The sequence below is a fragment of the Oryx dammah genome, unplaced genomic scaffold, assembly GCF_014754425.2.
Source record: "Oryx dammah isolate SB20612 unplaced genomic scaffold, SCBI_Odam_1.1 HiC_scaffold_12, whole genome shotgun sequence".
Classification (NCBI taxonomy): Eukaryota; Metazoa; Chordata; class Mammalia; order Artiodactyla; family Bovidae; genus Oryx; species Oryx dammah.
In genome coordinates, this window is record NW_024070196.1 from 64,906,070 (window position 1) to 64,929,050 (window position 22,981).

At 53.0% G+C, this 22,981-nt stretch overlaps 1 protein-coding gene across 4 annotated transcripts in view; it reads left to right on the forward strand.

Annotated features, from left to right (window-relative positions):
- The window catches only part of MYO18B (myosin XVIIIB), a 236,811-nt gene that overhangs the window by 45,629 nt on the left and 168,201 nt on the right, over positions 1–22,981 (forward strand). For all 4 annotated transcript variants that reach the window (XM_040250980.1, XM_040250978.1, XM_040250981.1 and 1 more), the window contains exons 13-15: positions 15,072–15,245; positions 18,472–18,562; positions 19,746–19,938. In XM_040250980.1, the coding sequence (XP_040106914.1) occupies positions 15,072–15,245; positions 18,472–18,562; positions 19,746–19,938 (458 nt within the window). The remainder of the gene's footprint in view (positions 1–15,071; positions 15,246–18,471; positions 18,563–19,745; positions 19,939–22,981) is intronic.

Genomic DNA, 22,981 nt, shown 5'->3' on the forward strand with positions numbered 1-22,981 from the left:
TCGTGAGGGTTAAATGAGTCGGTGCCAATGCTGAGAGCACAGGACTTGGCGCACAGTGAGGAGCTTTGTAAGAGGAGCAGTGTAGTTCACCTGGCCTCCAACCTGTATTTCAGAATGAGGTCTCCCTGCCACGACCACTCCCCTGCCCTAGACTTTGCATAGGCTGGTTGGGTCATTCCTTGATGAAGAACTGACCTGTTTTCCCAGGCCGCATGCTTACAGATGCGATGTCGCTGCACAACCTTGGAGCAGCCTGGGAGCGAGAACTGTAAGATACCCATCTTATAGATGAGGAGACCGAGGCCTGCCAGAGAGGTTCATCCTCATCCCCTGGGGCATGCAGCTAAAGCCAGAGCTGGGATTTGGACCCAGTCTGTCCGGGCGCTGAGCCCAGCCTCTGGGACCACATCCGCTGCCTCCCTGGCCCCATGTGCCGTGACCTCTGTCCTCTCAGGCTCCCAGGTCTTCTCTGGGGCACCGAGCTATTTTACTCATGACAATTCTGGTACCAGAGGTGTGGGCTTTTACTCACACCAGGCAATCCTCTGACTCTCTGGACACCGGCTGAGTGTCCTACAATTAATCCACTCTCGACACTGCCTGGAGTTCGTGTAGGTCAAGGGCTCAGTCCCACAAGACCGCACCACCTCAGACACAGGTCACAGACCCTCCTCAGGTTGGTAACTTGCTGGAATGGCTCACAGAAGTTAAGAGGGTACTTGACTTACCAGCATCTGCTATGAAGCACACAGCTCAGGAACGCCCATGTGAAAGAGACGCATGGGGCAGGCGGCAGAAGAAGGGCCTTCCATCCTCACTGTGTGTGGGCCTCCCAGCACCCTGGAAGCTCTCTGGGCCCCCTCGTTGAGGGTTTTCTGGAGGTTTCATTCAGTTCAGTTCAGTTGCTCAGTCGTGTCTGACTCTTTGCGACCCCATGAATTGCAGCACACCAGGCCTCCCTGTCCATCACCAACTCCCAGAGTTCACTCAAACTCACGTCCATCGAGTCAGTGATGCCATCCAGCCATCTCATCTTCTGTCATCCCCTTCTCCTCCTGCTCCCAATCCCTCCCAGCATCAGAGTCTTTTCCAATGAGTCAACTCTTCACATGAGGTGGCCAAAGTACTGGAGTTTCAGCTTTAGCATCATTCCTTCCAAAGAATACCCAGGACTGATCTCCTTTGGAATGGATCTGGTTGGATCTCCTTGCAGTCCAAGGGGCTCTCAAGAGTCTTCTCCAACACCACAGTTCAAAAGCATCAATTTCATTACATGGGTGTAATTGATTAAATCATTGGCCCTTGGTGATTCACTCCATCTCCAGCCTATTCTCTCCCCTCCCTGGAGGGAATGGAACTGAAAGTTCCCAGTTTCTAGTCATGCCTGGGTCTTTCAGGTGATCAGCCCCTGTCCTGACACCGTCTAGGGTCCCCCAGCCACTGGTCGTCTCCTTAACAGACAAAAGACACCATCACCATTTCAGAGATTCCAAGGGTTTTAGGAGCGGTGTGCCTGGAACTGCAAAGACCAAAGGCACATTCATGACAGGTGCCAGCCACAAGCCCTGTCCAGCAGCTCCCAGGCCCAGTGGTCCCGTAAGAGGCCACTGAGCATGTGTGGGTGGGTTGGTCCCCTGCATGGGGGCCCAGGCCCTCAGGTAGCCACGTGGTCCTTGCATACTCATGGTTCCTGCCCAGTTTGGCTTCTCCCCGGGGAGCCAGTCCCAGCACACTGCTGGGGGCTCGTCTGACACTCCTCGTTTTGGGGGAGTCCCTTTAAACCTCCCCTGACCCCTGAGTGCCTGCAGGGTGCTGCCACTGTGGCCCTCCCCTACTGCCTCCTCAGTCCCCTCAGCCCCTATGACGTGGTGTTCTTGACCTAAGGAGGCTGGCTGCCATGAGACTCTGGGTCACCATCACCAGCAGTGCCCTGGGCAGCGTCAGAGAGAACATCTCTCACCAGAATGTGGCGGCGCAGGGACCCAGGCGGTCAAAGTCAGCTGGTCCTGGGCTCAGATCTCAGCTCAGCCTCTATTTAGCTGTGTGTGACCTTGGCCAAGTTCCAGGGCTCACCTGTACAACCTCCTCAAGAGGGAGAGAGGGCGGCGGAGAGCTGTCTAGGGTCTCACCCACGGCCAAGGTGCTAGAAATGCTGGGGCTCTGGGCCTCCTCCCACGGACAGGCCAGGTGGCTCCCAGCTTAGCCAGTCAGTTGTCAAGAGGCCGCATCCCTCCGTCTTTCTGCGCTGCTGCCACCGCCTCTGTCTCCTAGGCTCACGGTCCCTGATGGAGCCCTTGGGAAGGCAGCGGGAGGGGCCCTGGGGGCTGCCTCTGCATGGCAGGCGGAAAACCCCGGGTGATTTGACACAGGGACGGTTTGCTGTTAACCAAGACTCATGGCCTGGGCCATCCCTCAGGAGCCACCAGGGAACCATTTATCCAACCTCGAGTTTCTTTCCTTTGGCAAAATGTGGCCCATGGAGCAATCAGCCAGCCCCCATGTGTGTTGAATGGCAGCGAACGGATGTTCTCTGGAGCCCACTTGACAAGGAGGCGGGTGGGAAGGAGGGACACCCTGGGCCCTGCGGGGGTGGAATTGGCCTGTGTGATTTGACCTGTGCCTGTAAAATGGTAAAACCCCACCCACCTTCTACATCACTGGTCACAAGACTGCATCCCACCTGGCACGTGGGATGTGCCACCAGCCCCAGCACTTGTCTTTGCAGAGCGCTTTGTTATCAGTGGTCTCCACTGCGGCAGTGCCTGCCTGCCCCTGCAGTGGGCCGGAGTCGGGTGGAGAACTCAAGCCTTCAGGGGATGCGGCTCCTTGCTTTAGGGCACATGGTGACCTCTCGGTGCTAGTGAACAGCAGCTTCAGAGCCAGAGTCCAGTTCTGGACTCTCAGTCCAGTGCTCTTTCCACAGCTTTGATGAAGGTTCTGGGGGCCAAGGACTGTGGGGGTAGTGGTCAGAGTGGTCAGGAGTGACGCAGACTGGGGCTCGGGGACGGGAGGGTTCTAGCACACGTCAACTCTGTGACTGGGCCGGCGACCGTGCTGCGGAAAAAGTCAGCCGCAAGCCCCACGGCTTCAAGTCTCATCTTACCATCGCCCCAAGCTCCTAGGAGTCTGCAGTTAGGAGGGCTTGGCTGGGCTGGGGTCAGAGGTGGTGACGCAGAAACAGTGGGGGCGGAGTGGCCGGGAGGCCAGGCGCCTCTCTCTCTCTGCTTCTCAGAACTCAGGGCTCTCCCGGGGGCCTCTTTGGGCCTCCTCGTGGCCTGGTGGCTCCACGGAAGCTTCCAGAGAGCAGCGTGAAAACTATTTCCCCTCTTCTCAGTCGGTCACACAGGGTCACTACCGCCATGCTCTGTGTCACAGCTTCAAAGGCCAGCAAGCCTGGCAGGTAGGGAGGGAATTCCCACTTGGCAGTGCAGGCTACTGAGGCTCAGAGAGGTTATGTGAGACCGCCAAGGTCAAACAGCATCACCTGGTGCAGCCACGGTTGGAATCAGCACCTGTCTGCCTCCACAGCCAGGGTCCCCGTCCTCTGTAAGGCCGCCCACCTGGCCCAGTCCTCCCTTGGCCCGTCCTGGGACCTCCACCTCGCCACTCAGAGCAGCTTCTCAGGTCCGTCCCAGCCTGCAGTCTCCCTTCATCTGCAAGGTCATCCATGAAGGGAAAGCGAGACAGAGGAGCTAGGAATCGAGGCTCCCGACGTGGGCTCGGGGCAGGTGGACACGCGTGTGTCTTACTTTGCCATCTGTGACCCTCTTGACCTCTGAGGCTCAGTGTCCTCATCTGAAGATTGGGGATAATAATTGTGTCGCCTCCCCGTGTCCTTGGGAGGACTACAGTACTCGTTTTGAATATGTATAGCTCAATGAGAAGGCAATGGCACCCCACTCCAGTACTCTTGCCTGGAAAATCCCATGGACAGAGGAGCCTGCTTGGCTGTAGTCCATGGGGTCGCTAAGAGTTGGACACGAATGAGCGACTTCCCTTTCACTTTTCACTTTCATGCATTGGAGAAGGAAATGGCAACCCACTCCAGTGTTCTTGCCTGGAGAATCCCAGAGCCAGGGGAGCCTGGTGGGCTGCCGTCTATGGAGTCGCAGAGAGTCACACAAGACTGAAGCAACTTAGCAGCAGCAGCAGCATGACCCTTGTTATTATTGCTGTTATTATTAATGGAAAATCTGTTCCCTGTTGCAGTATCTCCCCTCAAACCCTGAGTCTGCCACGCTGGCTTGGGCTGGTCTTCAATCCTCTCCAATCCCTGTGGCCCCATAGCTGTAAGAGACGACACACACCCACCCTGGAAAGTCTGAGACGCTGTCACTCTGCCCGCTGTCCCTCATGACTCCTTAAAATGACAGTAATGTTCAGAATCTAGACTATAATAACCAGGACGGGTGGTGTCTGCCCTGACGGCTGAGTTGCCTGCTTTCCTTTGGCTCTAAAGGCTGATGGGAGGTTTAACTTATCTGTCAATCACTGAATTTACCAGTCTGCTTGTCACTGACCCCACTGCCTGACATACAACACACTCAGGCCCATGTATAAACCAAGGACAGGCCCCGTAACGGGATGATGGAGGGAGGCTGCCGATAGGCCACCACTCCTGCCTGCCCTGATAAAGGTGTCAGACCCGGAAGAGATGGGGCTGTAACTTGGGGAGCCCCGAGGGGCCCGCAGAAAGGAGAGACGATGGCAGCAATGACAAGGGCCCAGCCCCCCACTTTCTACCAGGACCCCCGACATGCAGCAGCCAGGGCAGTCTGTCCATGGATAGGAGGAGGCAGCCTGACGCTTCTCAAGCCCAGGCAGGACCCCAGAAGGCCAAGGGGAGTAGTAATAGCACCGCTGTCAGTGCGAAGCAGTCAGTGTGCATTCAAGCACTTGGTGCAGACTTTTACCCCTTTTTTAAAATTGTTTTTAAACAACTGCACAAGCAACACCGTAAAGCTGTCTTCCTGTGGAAAATGGAAGCAGTACAAAAGAACATAGACTGTCGGAAGCAGGTCACTCCCCATCCCTTGATCCTCCTGCCCTTGAAGGCAACCACTGTTAAGGTGTAAAGGTGATGTTCTGTGCCGCTGACAAGCCAGGACTGACACACAGTTATTAACTGAAGCTCCTGGTGTACCCTGAGGTTCAGCTCGGTGTTGTACCTTCTCTGGGATTTGACAGACGTGTTGGGTCATGTGTCCACTGTGACCGTGTGCTCCAGGCTGGTTCCAGTGCCCCAACAGGCTGGCTTTTTTTCTTAACGTTCTGGTCGGAAGTCGTCATAGACTCGTCAGTAGTTGGAACAGGAGCAGGTTGAGTCCTCCCCGTGGCCGTGGCCGTGGCCAGGGCTGAGGTCCCTCTGAATCCAGTGCGTGGCCCCGGCCATGTTGCTGTGGTCCCAGCCGCAGGCCACCTCCTCCGGCCCTTGAGATCGAGCGTGAGCTGTGCCTGTGACAGTCGCCCTGGTGGGTGGGTGGGCGCCGTTACTGGCTCAGACACAGGTTCACAGTGGCCCCGTTTCACACGCTTTGCTTCTCCCTGTCTGGGCAGGGTGGACCATGCTGCTGGCGGGACGCCACGGCACCCGTCTTCTCTCCGCTGGCTGCGGGGGCTTGTCCGTGGCACTTCTCCAGCTGATGGGCCTTTGGGCAGTTTCCTGCCTTGGGGGGTTGTAAACAGCACCGTGTGGGCATCCTTGTCTGTAGAGGTGGGGCGGGGCTGGGCGTCCTGGAGGTGTGGTTTCCTGGGCCTGCGGGACCAGAGGGGTCTGTCTGAGGCTGGGTGTTTCCACGAACAAAGCGCGATTCCCCACCCTGGGTGTTTGTTCACGCAGGTCTGGCTACGGCACCCTCACGTGCCGTGGGGGATGTCAGGCAAGAGTCTGGGCCCCTAACACCTGGGCCATTGCTGAGTTCATGCCGCTCCACCTCCCCCATCCGGCCCCCCTCCCCCACGCTTGCCCCTCCCCCCACGCCCCCCCTCCCCCCTCCCCCGCTTCTCCCCTTCCTCTCTCTCCACTGCTCCCCCTCCCCTCCTCGCCTGTCTTCTCTGTGCCTCTGACGGGAAACCCTCGGCACCACCATCCTCACTTTCCAGGACACAATTCCCCTCTGATCCAAGGAGGGAGACCCAGACAGGTGCATTGGAGATGCCAGGAGAAAGTTCTAGACAGGAGACACCCAAAGTTCAGCAGGGTCTGCTCCCCAAGGGATCCTAGGACCTGGGACCCTGAACCAAATCTCCCAAACTGCGAGGGAATTAGGGAGGGTGCATCAGACAGAAGAGCCCTTGTGAGCAGAGGTGTGGTGACCCCTTGAGCAAGGCCTGGGGCTTCGGTGTCCCCATCAGCCAGGTGCTAGCCTCAGACCCCGGCACTGGTGCTCTAGGATCAAGAGACATTTCCCACACAGCCCCAGCACAGCCCCACGGCCCTAAGGCTGGTACCCCCTGGGCCCTGTCCTGCCCCCACCCTTTCTCTGCCACGGGCCCCAGCTGGTGGCTTGGCTCCCTGCCCGACAGCTGCCGCAGCCCGGCCTATTCTGGGCCACACGCAAGGATTTATTCTGCGTTTTCTGAGCATATTGAATTCATTCATTAAGCTGGAATGGCTGCTGTGGGATGTAAACAATTATATTTTAAAAAGCCACAAACCCCAGAAGTGGCTGATGCTAGAAGGCATTCCTGTCCCCAGCCCCAGGATTCGGGAGGGAGGTGTGAGGCAGCTGGAACCCCCAAGGGACTGGCTTCAAGTTGGCCGTGCGAAAGCCCCTCCCCTCTTTATGACCTCTGTTTCCCATAAGTAATAACAGCAGCTGACATTTATCCCGTGCTTACAAGGGGCAGGTCCTATGCTAAGAGCTTTGTTCATCTCAGTGATTCCATGGAGTAGGCACCATTACCCCATTTTACAGATGAGGAAACTGAGGCTCAGAGAGGAAAAGACTTGCCTAATGACGGTGTATAGACACTCTCTCGGATCTCTTTTAGCCTTGCTCATCAGAGACTCCAGCGAGCTATGGCTCAGTGAAGACTCCCATCATAAAAGCACGTCTCACCCTTCAGAGTCAGAGCATAGCAATACAGCTGACAGCAATGATGACGATGATGATGGAATTATTACCTGTCACTATTTGCTGAGTCTGCTCTCTGTCAGGCATGACTTAAGTGCTTTGCATGGTTATTCCATTTAATCCTTGTAACCCGATATGGTTACAAGCTGAAGCTCCAATATTTTGGCCACCTGATGCGAAGAAGTGACTCACTGGAAAAGACCCTGATGCTGGGAAAGATTGAAAGCAGGAGGAGAAGGGGACTACAGAGGATGAAATGGTTGGATGGCATCACCAACTCAATGGACATGAGTTTGAGCAAGATCTGGGAGCTGGTGATGGAGAGGGAAGCCTGGTGTGCTGCGGTCCATGGGGTCGCAAAGAGTCGGACTCAACTGAACAATATGGAGAATTACACCCTTTTTATGGGTGAGTCAGTGGAGGCTCAGAAAGGCAAAGGAAGTTACCGAAGGTCCTAACTTGGAAAGGGGAGGAGCCCAATTTGGGACCAAGGAGTTCTGTCTTTGAAGATTCCCCCTATTCTATGCCATGTTTTGCTGCATGGTCCATGGTGTCATGAACACACGGGGGATTAGTAATCACACCTTTTCATGTGGTTCTTGCCCTGATGGGATTAAGCACTTAGCACAGCACCAGGAATGTGGTAAGTACTCTGAAAACACCCGCTGTTTTTCTGGGCTTCCTTTGGGCCCCAGCTTCAAAGGAGACAGTGTGATAAGTTGAGGGACCCCTGCTCAGCCTACCTTGCTGAGGGACCCCAGAATATAGAAAGAGCATTGGACTGAGGCCAGCCAGGGCCAGGTTCAATCCTGGCTTAAACTGTGTGGCCTCAGGCTACTGGTCAGTCACTCACCGGCTACTGGTCCCACCCCTCAAGCCATTGCTCCTGCAGTTCCCCCGGGTGATGAGGGATGCCTTCCACTGAGGTCTCCCTGGTGACTCTGCTTCTCAGCTCGGACCAGCTGCCCTGGGGACACTCCCAGGCAGCGTCACATCCAGTTTTTTGTTTCATCTTTGTAGTGACCCACTGGGAGAGGAGCCACCCCACTGTATGGATGTAGAAACTGAAGCTCAGATGTCCGGCTCGAGATCTCGCAGCCCGGTCTAAAACTGCCATATCTGGTTCTTCCCATGACCACCCCCCACCCCAAAGATGCCATGCCAGTCTTGCCCCACCAGCTGCTTGATCAGTTAGTCCAGGAGACCCCTACCCTTGCTCCCTTTTTCCTATCAACTCCTGATGCACAGCAGCAGACTCATGGTACTGAGCAGTCTTGCAGAAGAGTGGCCCATTTGCTTGGTTTAAGCAGATGCTGCTGCTGCTGACTTGTCCAGCAAGCCATTTTTGCCCCGAACACCAGAGTATCCGGAGAGGTCTACTCATTGTCTTCCAGTTGATGGTGGATTCTGAACAACTCAGCAACGATTTATTGATGGCTTGTTGACCAGGCCTTACGGGGCTCACTCACTGTGCAGAGGGACAGATGACCTTCTCTAGGATCTGTCGAGGTTTCTGGGGCTGCGTGGCACCTAGGGACAGCAGGAACAGGCAGGAACCTAACACTCAGGAGGAGCCTTAAAGGTCTGGCCTCTAAGACAGCCCCATTTTCCAGAATCCCAACAGTTGAACCTGACCTGATATCCCTGGGCAGAAATCTCAGCGTGTGGTCATGATTACAAAGGTTGACATTTATCCCACAGATCCTGCGCTTAGCGATCTGCACCTGTGACTGCACTGGCCCTTCACAAGAACACCCTGGGGGTAGATGCCCATTTCACAGGGGAGGAAACTGAGGCTCAAAGAGGTGACACGGTTTCCCCAACATCACCTGGCTGTGGCCAGCGGAGGTGGGATTTGAACCCGAGCAGTCTGTTTCTGGAACGTTGCCTTTTCTCGGGGCACCCATGGCCTTTCAGGCTTTTCTCTTCCCTGCAGGTGGCCTCCTCCTTCACAGACCTCCAAACTAAACCTCTGCGTAAGGAGATATGAGCCAGATGCACCAGCATCATAGATAGGTCACGTAACGGCCAGTGACTCAGCGGAAAAGTCACCTGGTCATCAATAAATGCCGGAGGCCACAGTAATTGATAGCAATTGAACTGACGATGCCCAAGGGAAAGATGGTCGTGTCATTTTTTTCCTCTTTTTTTGTATTGAGCGTAAACAGGAAAACCTGCCTTTGCAGGTGGATCTCAGCATCTCAGAGACTGCAGCTCCATCACTGTCCCTCACTCTTTCCTTTTATCTCTTTTCTTTCTTTCATTTCCCTTTGTTCATTCTTCTCTTCAAATCCTAGCTTGCTTCTTCCCAGCAGAGTGATCTTGGGCAAGTGACTCAGGTACAATGATTTGCCCAGGGTCACCTGGTTAATGGAGGACTCTTTCAGCTAAGCCACTGTTTCCTAAACCAGTGTCTCATGGGATGTTAGACCATCTTGGTATGAAAGCATTCCCAGGCCATATCGGTCTACGCAGAACGTCCCCTTCTTGGAGCGTCATACCATATTCCTTAAAGGCTCTGAGATGTCCTGCAGTTAAGAAACTTGTGTTACCAAACAATGGGCAAAGTGATACCACACAGCATCCATTTCTCCCCAGGGAACACCTGCTCTGAGGAGCCCTTTGGGAGACTCTGACCCTGGCCGTGTGGCCGCTCTGTCCTGCTCCACAGTCCTCTGGTCACCCGGGGAGTTTCTCGCTCAGCCCTGCCCTTGGTAGCACAGTTCAGTTCAGTTCAGTCGCTCAGTCATGTCCGGCTCTTTGCGACCCCATGAATCGCAGTACGCCAGGCCTCCCTGTCCATCACCAACTCCTGGAGTTCACTCAGACCCGCGTCCATTGAGTCCGTGATGCCATCCAGCCATCTCATCCTCTGTCGTCCCCTTCTCCTCCTGCCCCCAATCCCTCCCAGCATCAGAGTCTTTTCCAATGAGTCAACTCTTCGCATGAGGCGGCCAAAGTACTGGAGTTTCAGCTTTAGCATCATTCCTTCCAAAGAAATCCCAGGGCTGATCTCCTTCAGAATGGACTGGCTGGATCTCCTTGCAGTCCAAGGGACTCTCAAGAGTCTTCTCCAACACCACAGTTCAAGAGCATCAATTCTTTGGCGCTCAGCCTTCTTCACAGTCCAACTCTCACATCCATACATGACCACAGGAAAAACCATAGCCTTGACTAGACGGACCTTTGTTGGCAAAGTAAGGTTTCTGCTTTTGAATATGCTATCTAGGTTGGTCATAACTTTCCTTCCAAGGAGTCTTTTAATTTCATGGCTGAAGTCACCATCTGCAGTGATTTTGGAGCCCCCCAAAATAAAGTCTGCCACTGTTTCCAGAAGCCCGTATGTGTAGACAGTTTCTAGGGATAGACAGAGGCACACAACCAAAAGAGCAGCACACCAGGCATGTGGCTCGCTTTCAGAGAGCCGTTTCTCGGCCTCAAAACTGGAAGGGAGGCATGTGTCAGCTCCACTCTTTGTGACCCCACGGACTGTAGCCCAGCAGCCTCCTCTCCATGGAATTCTCCAGCCAAGGATACTGGAACGAGCAGCCATTCCTTTCTCCAGGGAATCGTCCCAACCCAGGGATCGAACCTGGCTCTACCTGCTGCTTTGGAGGCAGAGTCTTTACCGTCTGAGCCGCCATGGAAGCCCAACTGAAGGAAAAACCAAACCAGCCCGCAGCTGCTGAGATAAGGGTTCACGGGCTAGAATCTCACGTGGGAGGGGATCCCAGGAAGCCCTGGGAGGGGCGTGGGGAAGGAAGGAAGCCCTGAGAGCCTCTCACCACAACCGGCTCCTTCTGCAGGCAGCTGGGGCTCCACTCTGCTAGAGGCCTCTGGGGTCAGCAGAGCACAGCCTGGAGCTGCTGTTGCTGCTGCTGCTGCAGCTGCTGCAGCTCCTTCTGCAGGCAGCTGGGGCTTCACTCTGCTTGGGGGTCAGCATAGAGCACAGCCTGGGGCTACTGCTGCTGCTGCTGCTGCTACCACCAAGTCACGTCAGTCGACTCTGTGCGACCCCATAGACAGCAGCCCACCCGGAGCAACTGCTCTCAAAAGGCCTTACCTTCAGTCCTGGGGTCAGGAAGATCATGGCAACCCACTCCAGCGTTCTTGCCTGGAGACTCCCATGGACAGAGGAGCCTGGTGGGCTATAGTCCATGGGGTCGCAAAGAGTCGGGCACGACTGAGCAACTAACGCTTTCAAACTTGCAGTCACTGGTTGAGGGCTGGGGATGTTTGTTCCGTGGCACGCCCAGCCACACCCTGGGCTTGAGCGAATGCCCGTGCGAGCAAAGGCCCCCAGCAGAGGGGGCACAGGAGGCCCCGGGGCAGACGGTGGCACAGCGGCAGCCTGCCTGCTCTGGTCCACCCACCATGCTGCCTTCTGAAGTGTGACCCTGTTGCTTTTGGACTTGACCTACAGCTCACAAGTGTGCTCAGGCCAGGTCTGAAATGTGAGATACTGGGGATACCAGAGCTGCCCCTAACCCCATGCCATGACCGGAGGGTCCAGGGACCTAGACTCAGGTGCTGGCTCAGCCATTTATGGCTGTGACTCAGGGCAGGGCGGTTCCCCTCTCTGGGTCTTGGTGGCCTCTGCTATAAATCAGGCCTAACAGCCTTCAGCCTGCACACCTCCCAAGACAGCTGGGAGATGAGCCGGGGTCATTCAGCCATCCTCCCGCTCCGTGTAGACACACCCAGCTGTGCATCCCCTGGGCCATGGCGAGATGCACGGACTGTTTTTCACTGAGCAGAACTACAGAACTGGTGTCTGCAGGTAGTTCTTTCATAGAGAGCTGTTTCAAGGGTGGGCGGCCCTGTCAGACAACATTGTATTTATGTAAATCCGGCCACGCACAGGCAGGTGTGAGGCCAGGGGTTACTGATACGTATTTTTCTGTGTGTCATGGGCCCTGAAGGCAAGCCCCCCACTTCCTCTGGTGTTCCGCTGGAGGGGAGGCTTGCTGCGTCGGACTCGAGGAAGTATGCTGCAGTACTGCATGCTATGGGCAATTTAAGAGATTCTCAAGGGGAATTTTAAGCCTTTGACCCTGATTTTTCGCTCCATTCTGGTTTCAGAACAATATCCCTGTAGGAGAGAAGGCTCTTCTGCACGGGCCCAGGGTTAGCACACTGAAAGCTGAAGTCAGGAGGCGCTGAGTTCAGATCTCGCGTCTGCCCGTTACCAGCCACGAGACCTCAGAAGGTCGCTCTCTTTGTGGCTCAGTGTTCTTGTAAGCAGACCCTAGCTGCTCTGGTGCCCATGTTCCCGTCCAGTCTGCCTTCTCCCTGCCACGCATGCCAGCCCAGGGTTGTCAGCCCCCTCTGAGAAGGCCTGGCCTCCACCCGGCTCTGTACAAAGATGTAGGGACCCACGGGGTTGGGTTTGGCGCCTGGCCAGCCTTCAGGGGGCTGGAAGCAGAAACGTGTTTTCCCAGCAAGGCTCACGTGTACCTCCTGGGTTTCACCAGCAGGACGCTGCACAGAGCACTTGGAAATATACCCCTTAAGTCAGGCGGGACTTAGAGGCCTGCCCCATCCACTTCCAGCTCCTCTTCGCAGCCAGAGCCATCGCTGAGCCCCTTCGTGAGCGCTTGTAGCTCCGCGAGGCTATGGGTCACGGCAGGCAGGGTCCGGAGACCGTTTCAGAGGGTGGCAGTGGAGGCAATGGGGCAGGAGAGGGGCAGGGCATCAGCCACCTGGACAGTCGTGTTCTGTTGAGTTCACTTTCAGCCCCATCCCAGGAAGAGGATGTCTCATTCAGGGCTAGTAGCCTGTAACGCCTCTCTGTAATGCTTGCTAATCTCCATTATTTTTAGCAAAGAGAAAGCAGACCTCAGGCTCCCAAGTGACTGTATCTAATTAGAATCTAATGCTGTCTCTGTACGCACATTGTATTTATTTCTGCCTTCTGTTTGTGACAAGCGATGGCGGTGTTGGTTCAAAGACTAGACCCACCCCATACACCGGGCGGTGGTGGGGCCAGGGAGAGACTGAAGAGGCAGCCCCTCCAGAGGGGAGTGTGGCGGGTGTAACACAGAAGCAACTGACACCCGAGGCTTGTCTTGGGCGCTGCAAGGGGGGTGGGTCTCCGCCCCTGCCCTCCAGAATCTTGGGAGTTTATAGAGAGGCCAGCACTGGGCTGGGTCACAGAGCCCTTCTGGACGCCCTGCTGTCTCAAGGCTGCATCCCTGTAACAGTGCCCACTGCGGGAGTGGAGAGGGCTGGGTGGACATTCCAGGGGCAGGGAAAGGGTGAGGCCCCTCCAGTTGCCCAGGGCCAGCTCACAGGCCACCCGGGTGCCACATCCTCTCAGTGACCACCTACAACAAAATGGGCTCTCAGTTAAGATAGCGCTATATAACATTTCCTTTCACTAGGTACTTAGGGAAAGTGAAAAGGTCAGTGATCCCACATCAAAGAAAGTCTTACCTAGGGTCATAATATTCTCAAGGTGATATTGAAAGAGACTTCCCTGGTGGCTCAGATGGTAAAGAATCCACTTGCAATGCAGGAGACCTGGGTTCAGTCCTTGGTTTGGGAAGATCTCCTGGAGAATGGAATGGCTACCTGCTCCAGTATTTCTGCCTGAAGAATCCCATGGACAGAGGAGCCTGGCAGGCTACAGTCCATATTGATTTGGGGGAAATAGTTCTTCCATTTAGCCTGATTTCTGGTAACTTTTCTGAATCAGTTTTCTTGTCTGTAAAATAGGAATGATACTGCTTTTAGGACTTTTGTGAAGATTAGTTAAGGCTTGTATGTACTGATTTTTTCCTGTGTCACACCTGGAACTCTAAGACAGGTGTTCTGACTCCAAAAGCCATGAGCTGAACCAAGATGACACGTTGAACTAAATGGGGTCAGTGAGTGCAACTGTTACCACTCTTGTTACCGTCTTCGCCATCATCACAGCGTCCCCTCCACCATCCTCACCACATAATCACCACCATCGTTCTTACCTTCTTGATCATTTTTTAAAGTGGCAGGACTTTTTTACTAGCCACGTAACCTCTCTGGATCTCAGTTTTATTATATGTAAAATGGGAATTACTTCTAAAACGGAGGTAATGAAATAACGTCTTGAGAGAACCAGCACTGAGTGCCTGGCGAGTAGGAGGACCTTGATAAGCAGCGACCCGCACTCCTCCCTCTTGGGCTTCCCTGGTGGCTCAGCTGGTAAAGAATCTGCCTGCGATGCAGGAGGCCTGGGTTCAGTCCCTGGGTGGGGAAGATCCCCTGGAGAAAGAAATGGCAACCCACTCCAGGTGGATGTTGTCAAAGCCCCAGATAAGGTCTTTTCCCAAACTTCCAAATCTTTCTTACACCAGGCAGATTCTTTAAGATGTCTGTTTGAAGAATGATACCCTTATAATCTTTTTCTGATGGATTGAGAAGTCTCTGTTGGCAGCTGTGATTCTTATTTCAAAGAAAGAAACACAGATATGGGAAGATAGGAGATGGGAGAAAATTATTTTAAGTAGAACTGTAGTTCGCCTTAGTAAATCATTAAATTTTAAAATTTGGATTACAAAATTAGTACAGAACCACTGAAGAAAGCGTTTGAATATATCTCCTTTTCCTTATTTACATAGCAGCTTAGAGTGATTTACACAATTGATGCCATACTACAGTATGATTTTTTCTAGTCCTTTTCATTTAACGTTACCATATAAGCATTGCCTGTGTTGTACAGGTTTTGTTGCTGATGTTAAGTGGCGTTATGATAGCCCATAGAGAGGATGATATTTTTAATTGTTTTGGAAAAGTGAACAATGCAGGCGGCAGGGCAGTAGGACAAACGTGTCTCTTGGGAAAGCTGGCTCCTGCCCGAGGCCCTCAGCTGGGGCCAGGCCTCAGCTGTTCAGGCTCCTGCTGAGGGTAGGTGGCCGAGAGGCGGGGAGGTGGCGAGATTCTCCGAGGTTTTCTTGGACGCCTACCCATCACCCGCCCAGGACCTCACCGCCCTCCTCTGCTCTGTCCCCTGCGCAGTGGGCCGGAAGCAGTTCATGCGCTTTGAGTGGGCCAGCCATGCAGCAGAGGCCTTGGGCTGCGAGTACGAGGAGCTGAACACGGCCACTTTCAAGCACCACTTGCGACAGATCATCGCGCAGGTGACGTCTGGGCCGAGCCGGCGGAGCCTGGAGGATGAGGAAGCCGGCTCAGGTACCATACCGCGGCCTCCCTGGGTGGGCTGGGTCCCTGCGGAGCCACCTTCTAGGGACACACCAGCATCATTTCACTATTCATCAAGGGTTTATTGAGGGTCTACTGTATGTAGACCTTTGAGGTGCAAACGAAGCTGCTTCTCTGGAAATGGACTTGGCCCCTTCCTACACAGTGCTCTGTCCTGGTCAGAGGCTGCTGAAACCTGGGAGGGGGCCTATGCTGCCAAGAGGGGGCACTAAGGATGGTGCCAGGGACCATGGCATCTCCACTGGGTGTGGTCTCTGCTGACCCCATTCTAGGTGGGAGACTGACCTGCCAGGACAGAAATGAGGCCAAGGTGGTTGGTCTGGCGGGGAGGACAGTAGATAAGGTCAGAGAGCTCACAGAATAGTCTATACATGGAGTTTTCTTTTCAGACTGAGGGAAGCCATGGAGGGGCACAGGCAGGGAAATGGCACGATTAGTTTATTCTGCGTGAAGCCCAGCCTGGATGAAGAGCAAGGAGTGGGTGGGAACCGACGCAGCTCACCCTGGTGAGGTGACGGATGCTGGGCAAGGGATGGGTGGACAAGATGGGCGGAGGTGGGCCAGCTCAGGCCTAGTTTACAGTTAGGGCTGTTGGCGTGAGCCCTGGGCAGAAGCAAGGGGCCAGGATGCCTTCTAGGGCTTGAGTCCGAGCAGCCGGAGGAATGCAGGTGCTTTGAACTCACATGGAGCGGGGCGAGCAGGAGCACACGTACACTGCGCCTGCGCAAGCGCGTCTGCTGAGTCCCGGGTCTGCAGCCTCGGCGGCCAGATGCTTCGGCTGCAGAAGGTGAGGGCAGAGGACCCCTCAGAGCCCTGGGCGTCTCTGAGAACTCTCCAAGGGGAGCTCTCCGGAGACTGCAGAGTCTGGGCTTAGCGGGAAGCACTGTTTTGAACTGTGGTTTTAGCACCGTCTGTTAGAGGCCCCTTTGGAGCCACAGGCTGCTCCGCCTGCCAGGGACTTCAGCTTGACGGCTGATGTCGTGGACTTCACTGCCGCCCAGTTCTGCGCTCTGGTGTAAGCTGGGGTCTGCCTAATAGTTACGCCTCCTCTCTGACACGGGTGCACAGGCACAGGCACATGCTTGTACCGTGTACAGGCATGTGCACACGGGCGCGTGTGCACACATCTGCACTGTCACACGCACAGCACACACGTGCACACGGTGCACATATGTACACAAACACACCCACACAGAAGCACAGTTACGTGCATGCACTGCTTTGTGAAGCTGAGTCAACCTCGCAGGCTGAGATCTCAAGGGTAGATGTTAAGCAGGCAGGGGACCAGCAGGCTTGAGAGAGATGCTGGGAGGCTGTGGGTTGCCTAGCAACGACCGAGGTTGCAGGTGGAGTTAAAGCAGGGACGGGAAATGCTTTGGGGCTGCAGCGGGCAGCCTGGAATGTACAAGCAAAACTATTTCTCCAAGCCCTAGGGCCTGCAAATTTGCAAACTGTGTTTCCAGTTCCGTGGCTGGAACCAACACCTAAGAGTCAGTATTTGAGATAGGAGCCCCACTCCTTACCCCACTCTGTTCAGTGCCCCTTAAGCAGGCTGGCTGTTCTAATAGGACCTGTGTGTGTTTATACAAAATTGAGGCCACCATTGTAATAGTTTTCTAAGTTTTTTTATTCCTCCTAACACTATATGCAGACACTTTTCCATCTCATTCAATATTTTTCCAGACCTGACTTGAAGTATTCTATTATATGGTTGGACTACAAATTATCTATCCCATTTGCTATTTTTTGGATATTCGTGCTGTCTTGAAAAGGTGATTTTTTGCCAATTTAATGAACAATTGGGAGAATGTATGCACCTAGAAATCTTTGTTTCTCTGCATATTTCAATACAATAAAATCCTAAGAGTAAAGTTATTAAGTCCAACATGTTACGGCTTCTGCTGTGAAACTGCCAAATTTCCCCCTAGAAAGAGGGAACAATAGATATTTACTGAGTACTATATGTCAGAAATTGGAATTTGGAGCCAACAGACTCAGAATCAGTCCCCATCCTTGGGGCGCTCTCAGTAGGGGGCAGGGTGGGAGACACAGACTAGCAAAATAAGCAGAAAGCGGTCAGTGCTCTAAGACTAGGGCCTGTGTGTCCCCCGGTGGCTCAGGCACTTCACTCAGCAGAACATCCTCCGGTTCCCTTCTTTTTCACCTTTAAAGAACATGCTACTTATATCAGAAATCTAAAGTAGTCCAACTTACAGAGACACAGAGTAGAATGGTGGTTACTGGGACAGGGAAATGAGACATTTTGATCACAGAGTACATAGTTTCATTTAGTCAAGATGAAAAAACCCTAGAGGACAGATAAATAAAGCGATCAGTAGATGAATATGTCCACTGTACAACAGAGTGCCTGCAGTTTGCAATAATGTATTCTGTATATAAAAATCTGTTCATATTATGTTGAAAGTTCCTCTCTCTCCCCCTCAGAGGTGATGATTATGTTTATGACGTATCTATGGTGATGATGTCTTGGGTTTATGCTTCAAATTTATCAGGATGTACGATTAAAATTGTACTGGTTTTTTGGTATGTCAATCGTATCTTAGTTTGAAAAGTAAATTTTTCAAAAAAGCAAGGGGACGTCCCTGGTGGTCCCGTGGGTTAAGACTCTAGTTGCAGTACCAGGGGCATGGGTTCTATCCTTGGTCAAGGAACTAAGATCCCACATGCTGCATGTAACAGCCAATAATAATAATAATAACAATGATAATAATAAGGGAGTCTGCAAACACCATTTACTTTCCAAGTAGCTCCGTGAGACTTAACCTAACTCAGTGCCATTTGGCCCTCAGTGTCTTTAGCAGTGAAATGGGCATACCTACCTCCATAAAATAAAAATAAAGATTTTTTTTTTTTTTAAAGGCAAGATAGTCCTGAGAATTGGCCTAATGGGTTCATGGCAGTGGTTACGGCAGGCTTCCCTGAGGAGGTGACATTGGCTTGAGTCTTGAGGGATGACCAGGAGATCACAATGGAGGCGAGGTAGGGTCAGGCCACACAGGACCCTGGAGGACCTGACAAGACACTTGATCTTGATCCTAAGGACGTGAGTAATTTCAGCAGCAGGGTGATGTGTGTGTGTGGTGGTGGAAGGTTCTCTAAGGCCAGCAGTGACGTCCCTGGCCCCAGGCAAGGTCCTGACCGCGGGATGCCAACCCTCCTCTCTTCCCCACTGCAGGGCTCAAGATGACGGGTGTGGAGTGTGTGGAGGGCATGGCCTCCGGCCTGTACCAAGAGGTCTTTGCCGCTGTGGTCTCGCTCATCAACAGGTAACGGCGACCTTCCCTCTGGTATAGAGGTGGTCTCTCTGCAGCACATGAATGAACCCAAGCCTGGGGAGTTTAGCAGAGTGGGGTTCTGTTGAGCTGGAGAGTGGCTTTTAGAGCTGGATGGTGCTGGCTTTAGGGCTGTGTGACTTTGGCAAATCAGCTCACCTCTCTGACCCCTTGTGCATCTGTGAAATATTCAATCGGTATGTTCCCCAGGGTCACTGCAGATATTAAAGAAGTCAATAAGGGACTCCCCTGGTTAAGAATCCGCATCCGTGCCTCCATTGCAGAGGGCACGAGTTCAGTCCTTGCTCAGAGAACTAAGATCCTGCATGCCACGTGGTACTGCCAAAAAGTAAATAAATAAAAATAAATTTAATAGGAAATCAATAAAAGATGAATTTTAAAATGTCTGTGAACAACTCTTCCTAAATTGTGACCATAAAACACTGCAGATATCTGCAGGCAACACTGCCGGCAGCCTGGGTTCTCGATCATGGCGAGTGCCACTCTGAACCCTGGGAAACCTAAGCAGTTCCAGCGCGGCGGATCCAGAGCTTGCGCAAGGGCTGCCCCGCCTCCTCCGTGTAAGTGGGAGGCGTAATTAGGCTTCCGACATCCTGTTCAAGGGATGAGGCTGGTGCGTAGCAACAGCGCAGCTAGGGTTCCCTGTGGACATAGAGTCGGCTCCCTCTCTTCCTGCTGGAGTAATTACCCTCTGAGATCGCAGACACATTATCTAGAAACCAGGGGATCGTGCGTGCTCAGGGGAAGAAGCATTTGTCGGTGAACTGCAGGAAGCGGGTGGCTGCTTCCTGGTTGGCTCTGGCGTTCTGGGAGCCCGAATCCGGGAAATGGGTGTATTGGTGATGACGACACTTGCCCGTTCTGCTATTTACGAGCACCCAGCAGGTGCTCTTTTTAATTTTTTTTCATTGCAGCCCCTGGCTCTTCCTATTCATCCCTCCCACCATTTAACATTGGGGGAAACCCATGCTCAGAGAGGTTAAGTAACTTTCCCAAAGTCACACAGCCCACAGGTAGTGTGTTCTGCTGGGTCTGCAGACCTGCCCAGCATGCTGCCCTGGTTTCTCCATCTCTGTGATGGGGGAGCAGGGGTCCCGGACCAGAAGGGCTCTAAGATTCCATGTCCTCTCAGGGCCCCTCTCCGTTCCCCCCGCAGATCCTTTTCCTCCCACCACCTCTCCATGGCTTCCATCATGGTGGTGGATTCTCCAGGCTTTCAGAACCCCCGGCACCAGGGCAAAGACCGGGCCGCCACCTTTGAGGAGCTGTGCCACAATTACGCTCATGAGCGCCTGCAGCTGCTTTTCTACCAGCGGACCTTCGTCTCGGCGCTGGAGCGATTCCGGGAGGTATGGCTGGGCTGGGTTGGGGCTTCTGGTGCTCATCCTGGATTTAGCTTCATGCTGTCTGGTCCAGCACTGATTAAAACCCAAACTCCAGGCCTCGCTGCCAGGGCCTCTGCTCCACCCCCATCTCCCTCTGTCTCCCATGGCCTCTTACAGTTCAGAGCTTGGGGCTCCTCAGGCCCTGCTCCCACAGCTAACCCTCGTTTGGGCTGATCAGTTCCTCTTCACCCACACACCCAAGCTGAACCATTCTCCAGCAGTTAGGCTGCACCCTTCATGCCCGGCTGTGGGTGAGAATCGTGGGGTTTGCACAGTCTCTGGATCGTAACATGGGAGCATCCAGCAAAGGGGAATATGCAGCAGCCCTCCAAGGAGGCTCTGCCTGCGAGTCAGGAAACCTGTTCAGGCTCATTCCTGCAGGCCTGCCTTTACTTATGTCAAAAAAAAAACTGAACTATAACATTTACACAGACAAGTGCCTAAATCCAGAGTGTACGTCTCGCCTCGGTGAATTTGTCCAGCTGAGCACACTCACGCAGCTACCACCCAGGGGAGAGGAGAGTATCGCCAGCACCCCAGATGCCCCCTGGCATCTACTCCTTCCTTCCTCCCTGGTGTTACCACACCTCCTAAAGACACTGTTTTGAACATTTGATGAAGTGGTCTAGAAAATACCTAATCTGTATTGGGCATTCCACATGTGGTAGCATCCATCATATTTTCCCCCATAATATTTCACTTTATTTCTTATTATCAAAGTAAAACACGTTCTTTATTTAAAAACTGGCAAGTGCGAATAAGTGTCCAGAAGCAGAAAATACCATCTCCTTTACCCCAGCCCCCAGAGGCAACCACTGTTCCCTGTGTCAGTATCTCCCACCAGCCATTTCCCCATACATGGCCTTCTCTATAGATTTCGCGCCCACCTGTATGCGATTCTGTTGTTCGCTTCTTCCTCGTAGCATTATGTTGTTCACATTTCATCCCACCATTCACAGATCTTAGAAAGGATGCATGTCTCTGGTTATGTCAGATTCTATCTCAGCTCTCCTTTGGACCTCTGGGTGATTCCCACATTTGTTCAGTAGCCAAGTCGTGTCTGACTCTTCACAGACATGACTGCCCGTGGACTGCAGCACACCAAGCTTCCTGTCCCTTACCATCTCCCGGAGTGTGCCTGGGAGATTTCCACATCTGTGCTGTTATAGACAACACCGTGATGAGTATCTTTGAACATAGCGTGGTCTGGACATTTCTGATTACTTTTGTATGCCAGCTGTTATTTCCCAGAGTTTGTTTGCTCTCTCCAGCACTCAGCCCAGCACTTATTGGGTGCTCAGTAAATATTAGAAGGGTCTGTACTGAGTCGTCAGTTCCTGATAACCTCACCATGATTGCTGACAACCCTGCAGGATGGACAATATTAAGATGCTCTTGGGATCCTGGTCTGTATCCTTTCTTCTCGTACCAAGGCTAAAAGGATAAAGACAAAGAACCTGATTAAAATGGGCAAAGGGCTTCCCTGGTGGCTCAGCGGTAAAGAATCCACCTGCCAATGCAGGAGGCACGGGTTCAATCCCTGGTCTAGGAAGATCCCATGTGTCTTGGAGCAGCTAAGGCCGCGCACCACATCTGCTGAGCCTGTGCTCTCGAGCCTGGCAGGCGCACCTGTTGAAACACACACAACCTAGAGCCCACGCTCCGCAACAGAAGCCGCTGCAGTGAGGAGCCTGCGCAACTAGAGTAGCCCCTGCGTGCCGCAGCTGAGAAAAGTCCATGCAGCCACAAAGGCTCAGCACAACCCAAGATAAATTAACTAAGAAGATTTTTAAACAGGCAAAGGAATTGAATAGCTATTTCTCCAAAACAGATAAGCAAATGGCCCATAAACACATGAAAGGATGTTCAGCATCACTAGTTTAGGGAAATGCGAATCAAAACCACATTGAGATACCGTTTCACACCCACTAAATTGAAAAATAAACAAAAAGTAAGAACTGCTGGGGAAGATGTAGAGGAGCTGGAACCCATGTGGACTGCTGGGAATAAAAAGTGGTGCAGCTGCCGTGGAAAACAGTATGGTGTTTTCTCAGAAAATTAAAAATAGAACCACCATTTGATCCAGAATTCCACTTCTGGGTATCTACCCTAAAGGATTCCAAGCAAGGTCTCAAAGAGAGATTCGTACACCCATGTTCGTGACAGCATTACTCGTAAAAGCCAAAAGGTGGGAGCAACGCAAGTGTCCATCAGCGAATGAATGGATAAGCATAAGTGCTATTTTCATACAACGGGCTGTCATTCAACTATGAAAAGGAAGGAAATTCTGACACAGGCTGTGACTGGATGAACCTTGAGAACACTATACTGAGTGTAGCAAGTCAGTCACAGAAGGACAAATCCTGTATGATTCTGCTCATGTGAGGTGCTTAGAGTTGTCACCTTCATAGAGACAGAAACAGCGAGCGGGAAACAGGGAGCTCGTGTTTACTGGATGCCGAGTTTCAGTTTTGCAAGATGGAAAGTTTTGGAGCTGGATGGTGGTGAAGGTTACACAACAATGTCAATGTGCTTTATGCCGATGAACTGTGCCCTTAAAAATGATTTAGATGCAGACTTCCCTGGGGGTCCAGAAGCTAAGGCGCCACATTCCCAACGCGGGGACCCAGGTTTGGTCCCTCGTCAGGGACTAGGGGCTTCCCTGGTGGCTCAGATGGTAAAGAATCCGCCTGCAGTGCGGAGGACCTGGCTTGGGAAGATCCCCTGGAGGAGGCCATGCTAGCCTACCCCAGTATTCTTGCCTGGGGAATCACCATGCACAGAGGAGCCTGGTGGGCTACCGTCCACGGGGTCACAAAGAGTCGGACACGACTGAGCGTAGCACAGGGCAGGGGCAGCGAGACTAGACCCCACACGCCACAACCAAGATACTGCGCCACCAAATAAATAGTGTAAATGGTAAATTTTATGCCACGTGTATACTACCACGATTAAAAATAACAATAAAAAGAGGCCAAGGTGTGATGACTAAAGCCCTCACTCCTCT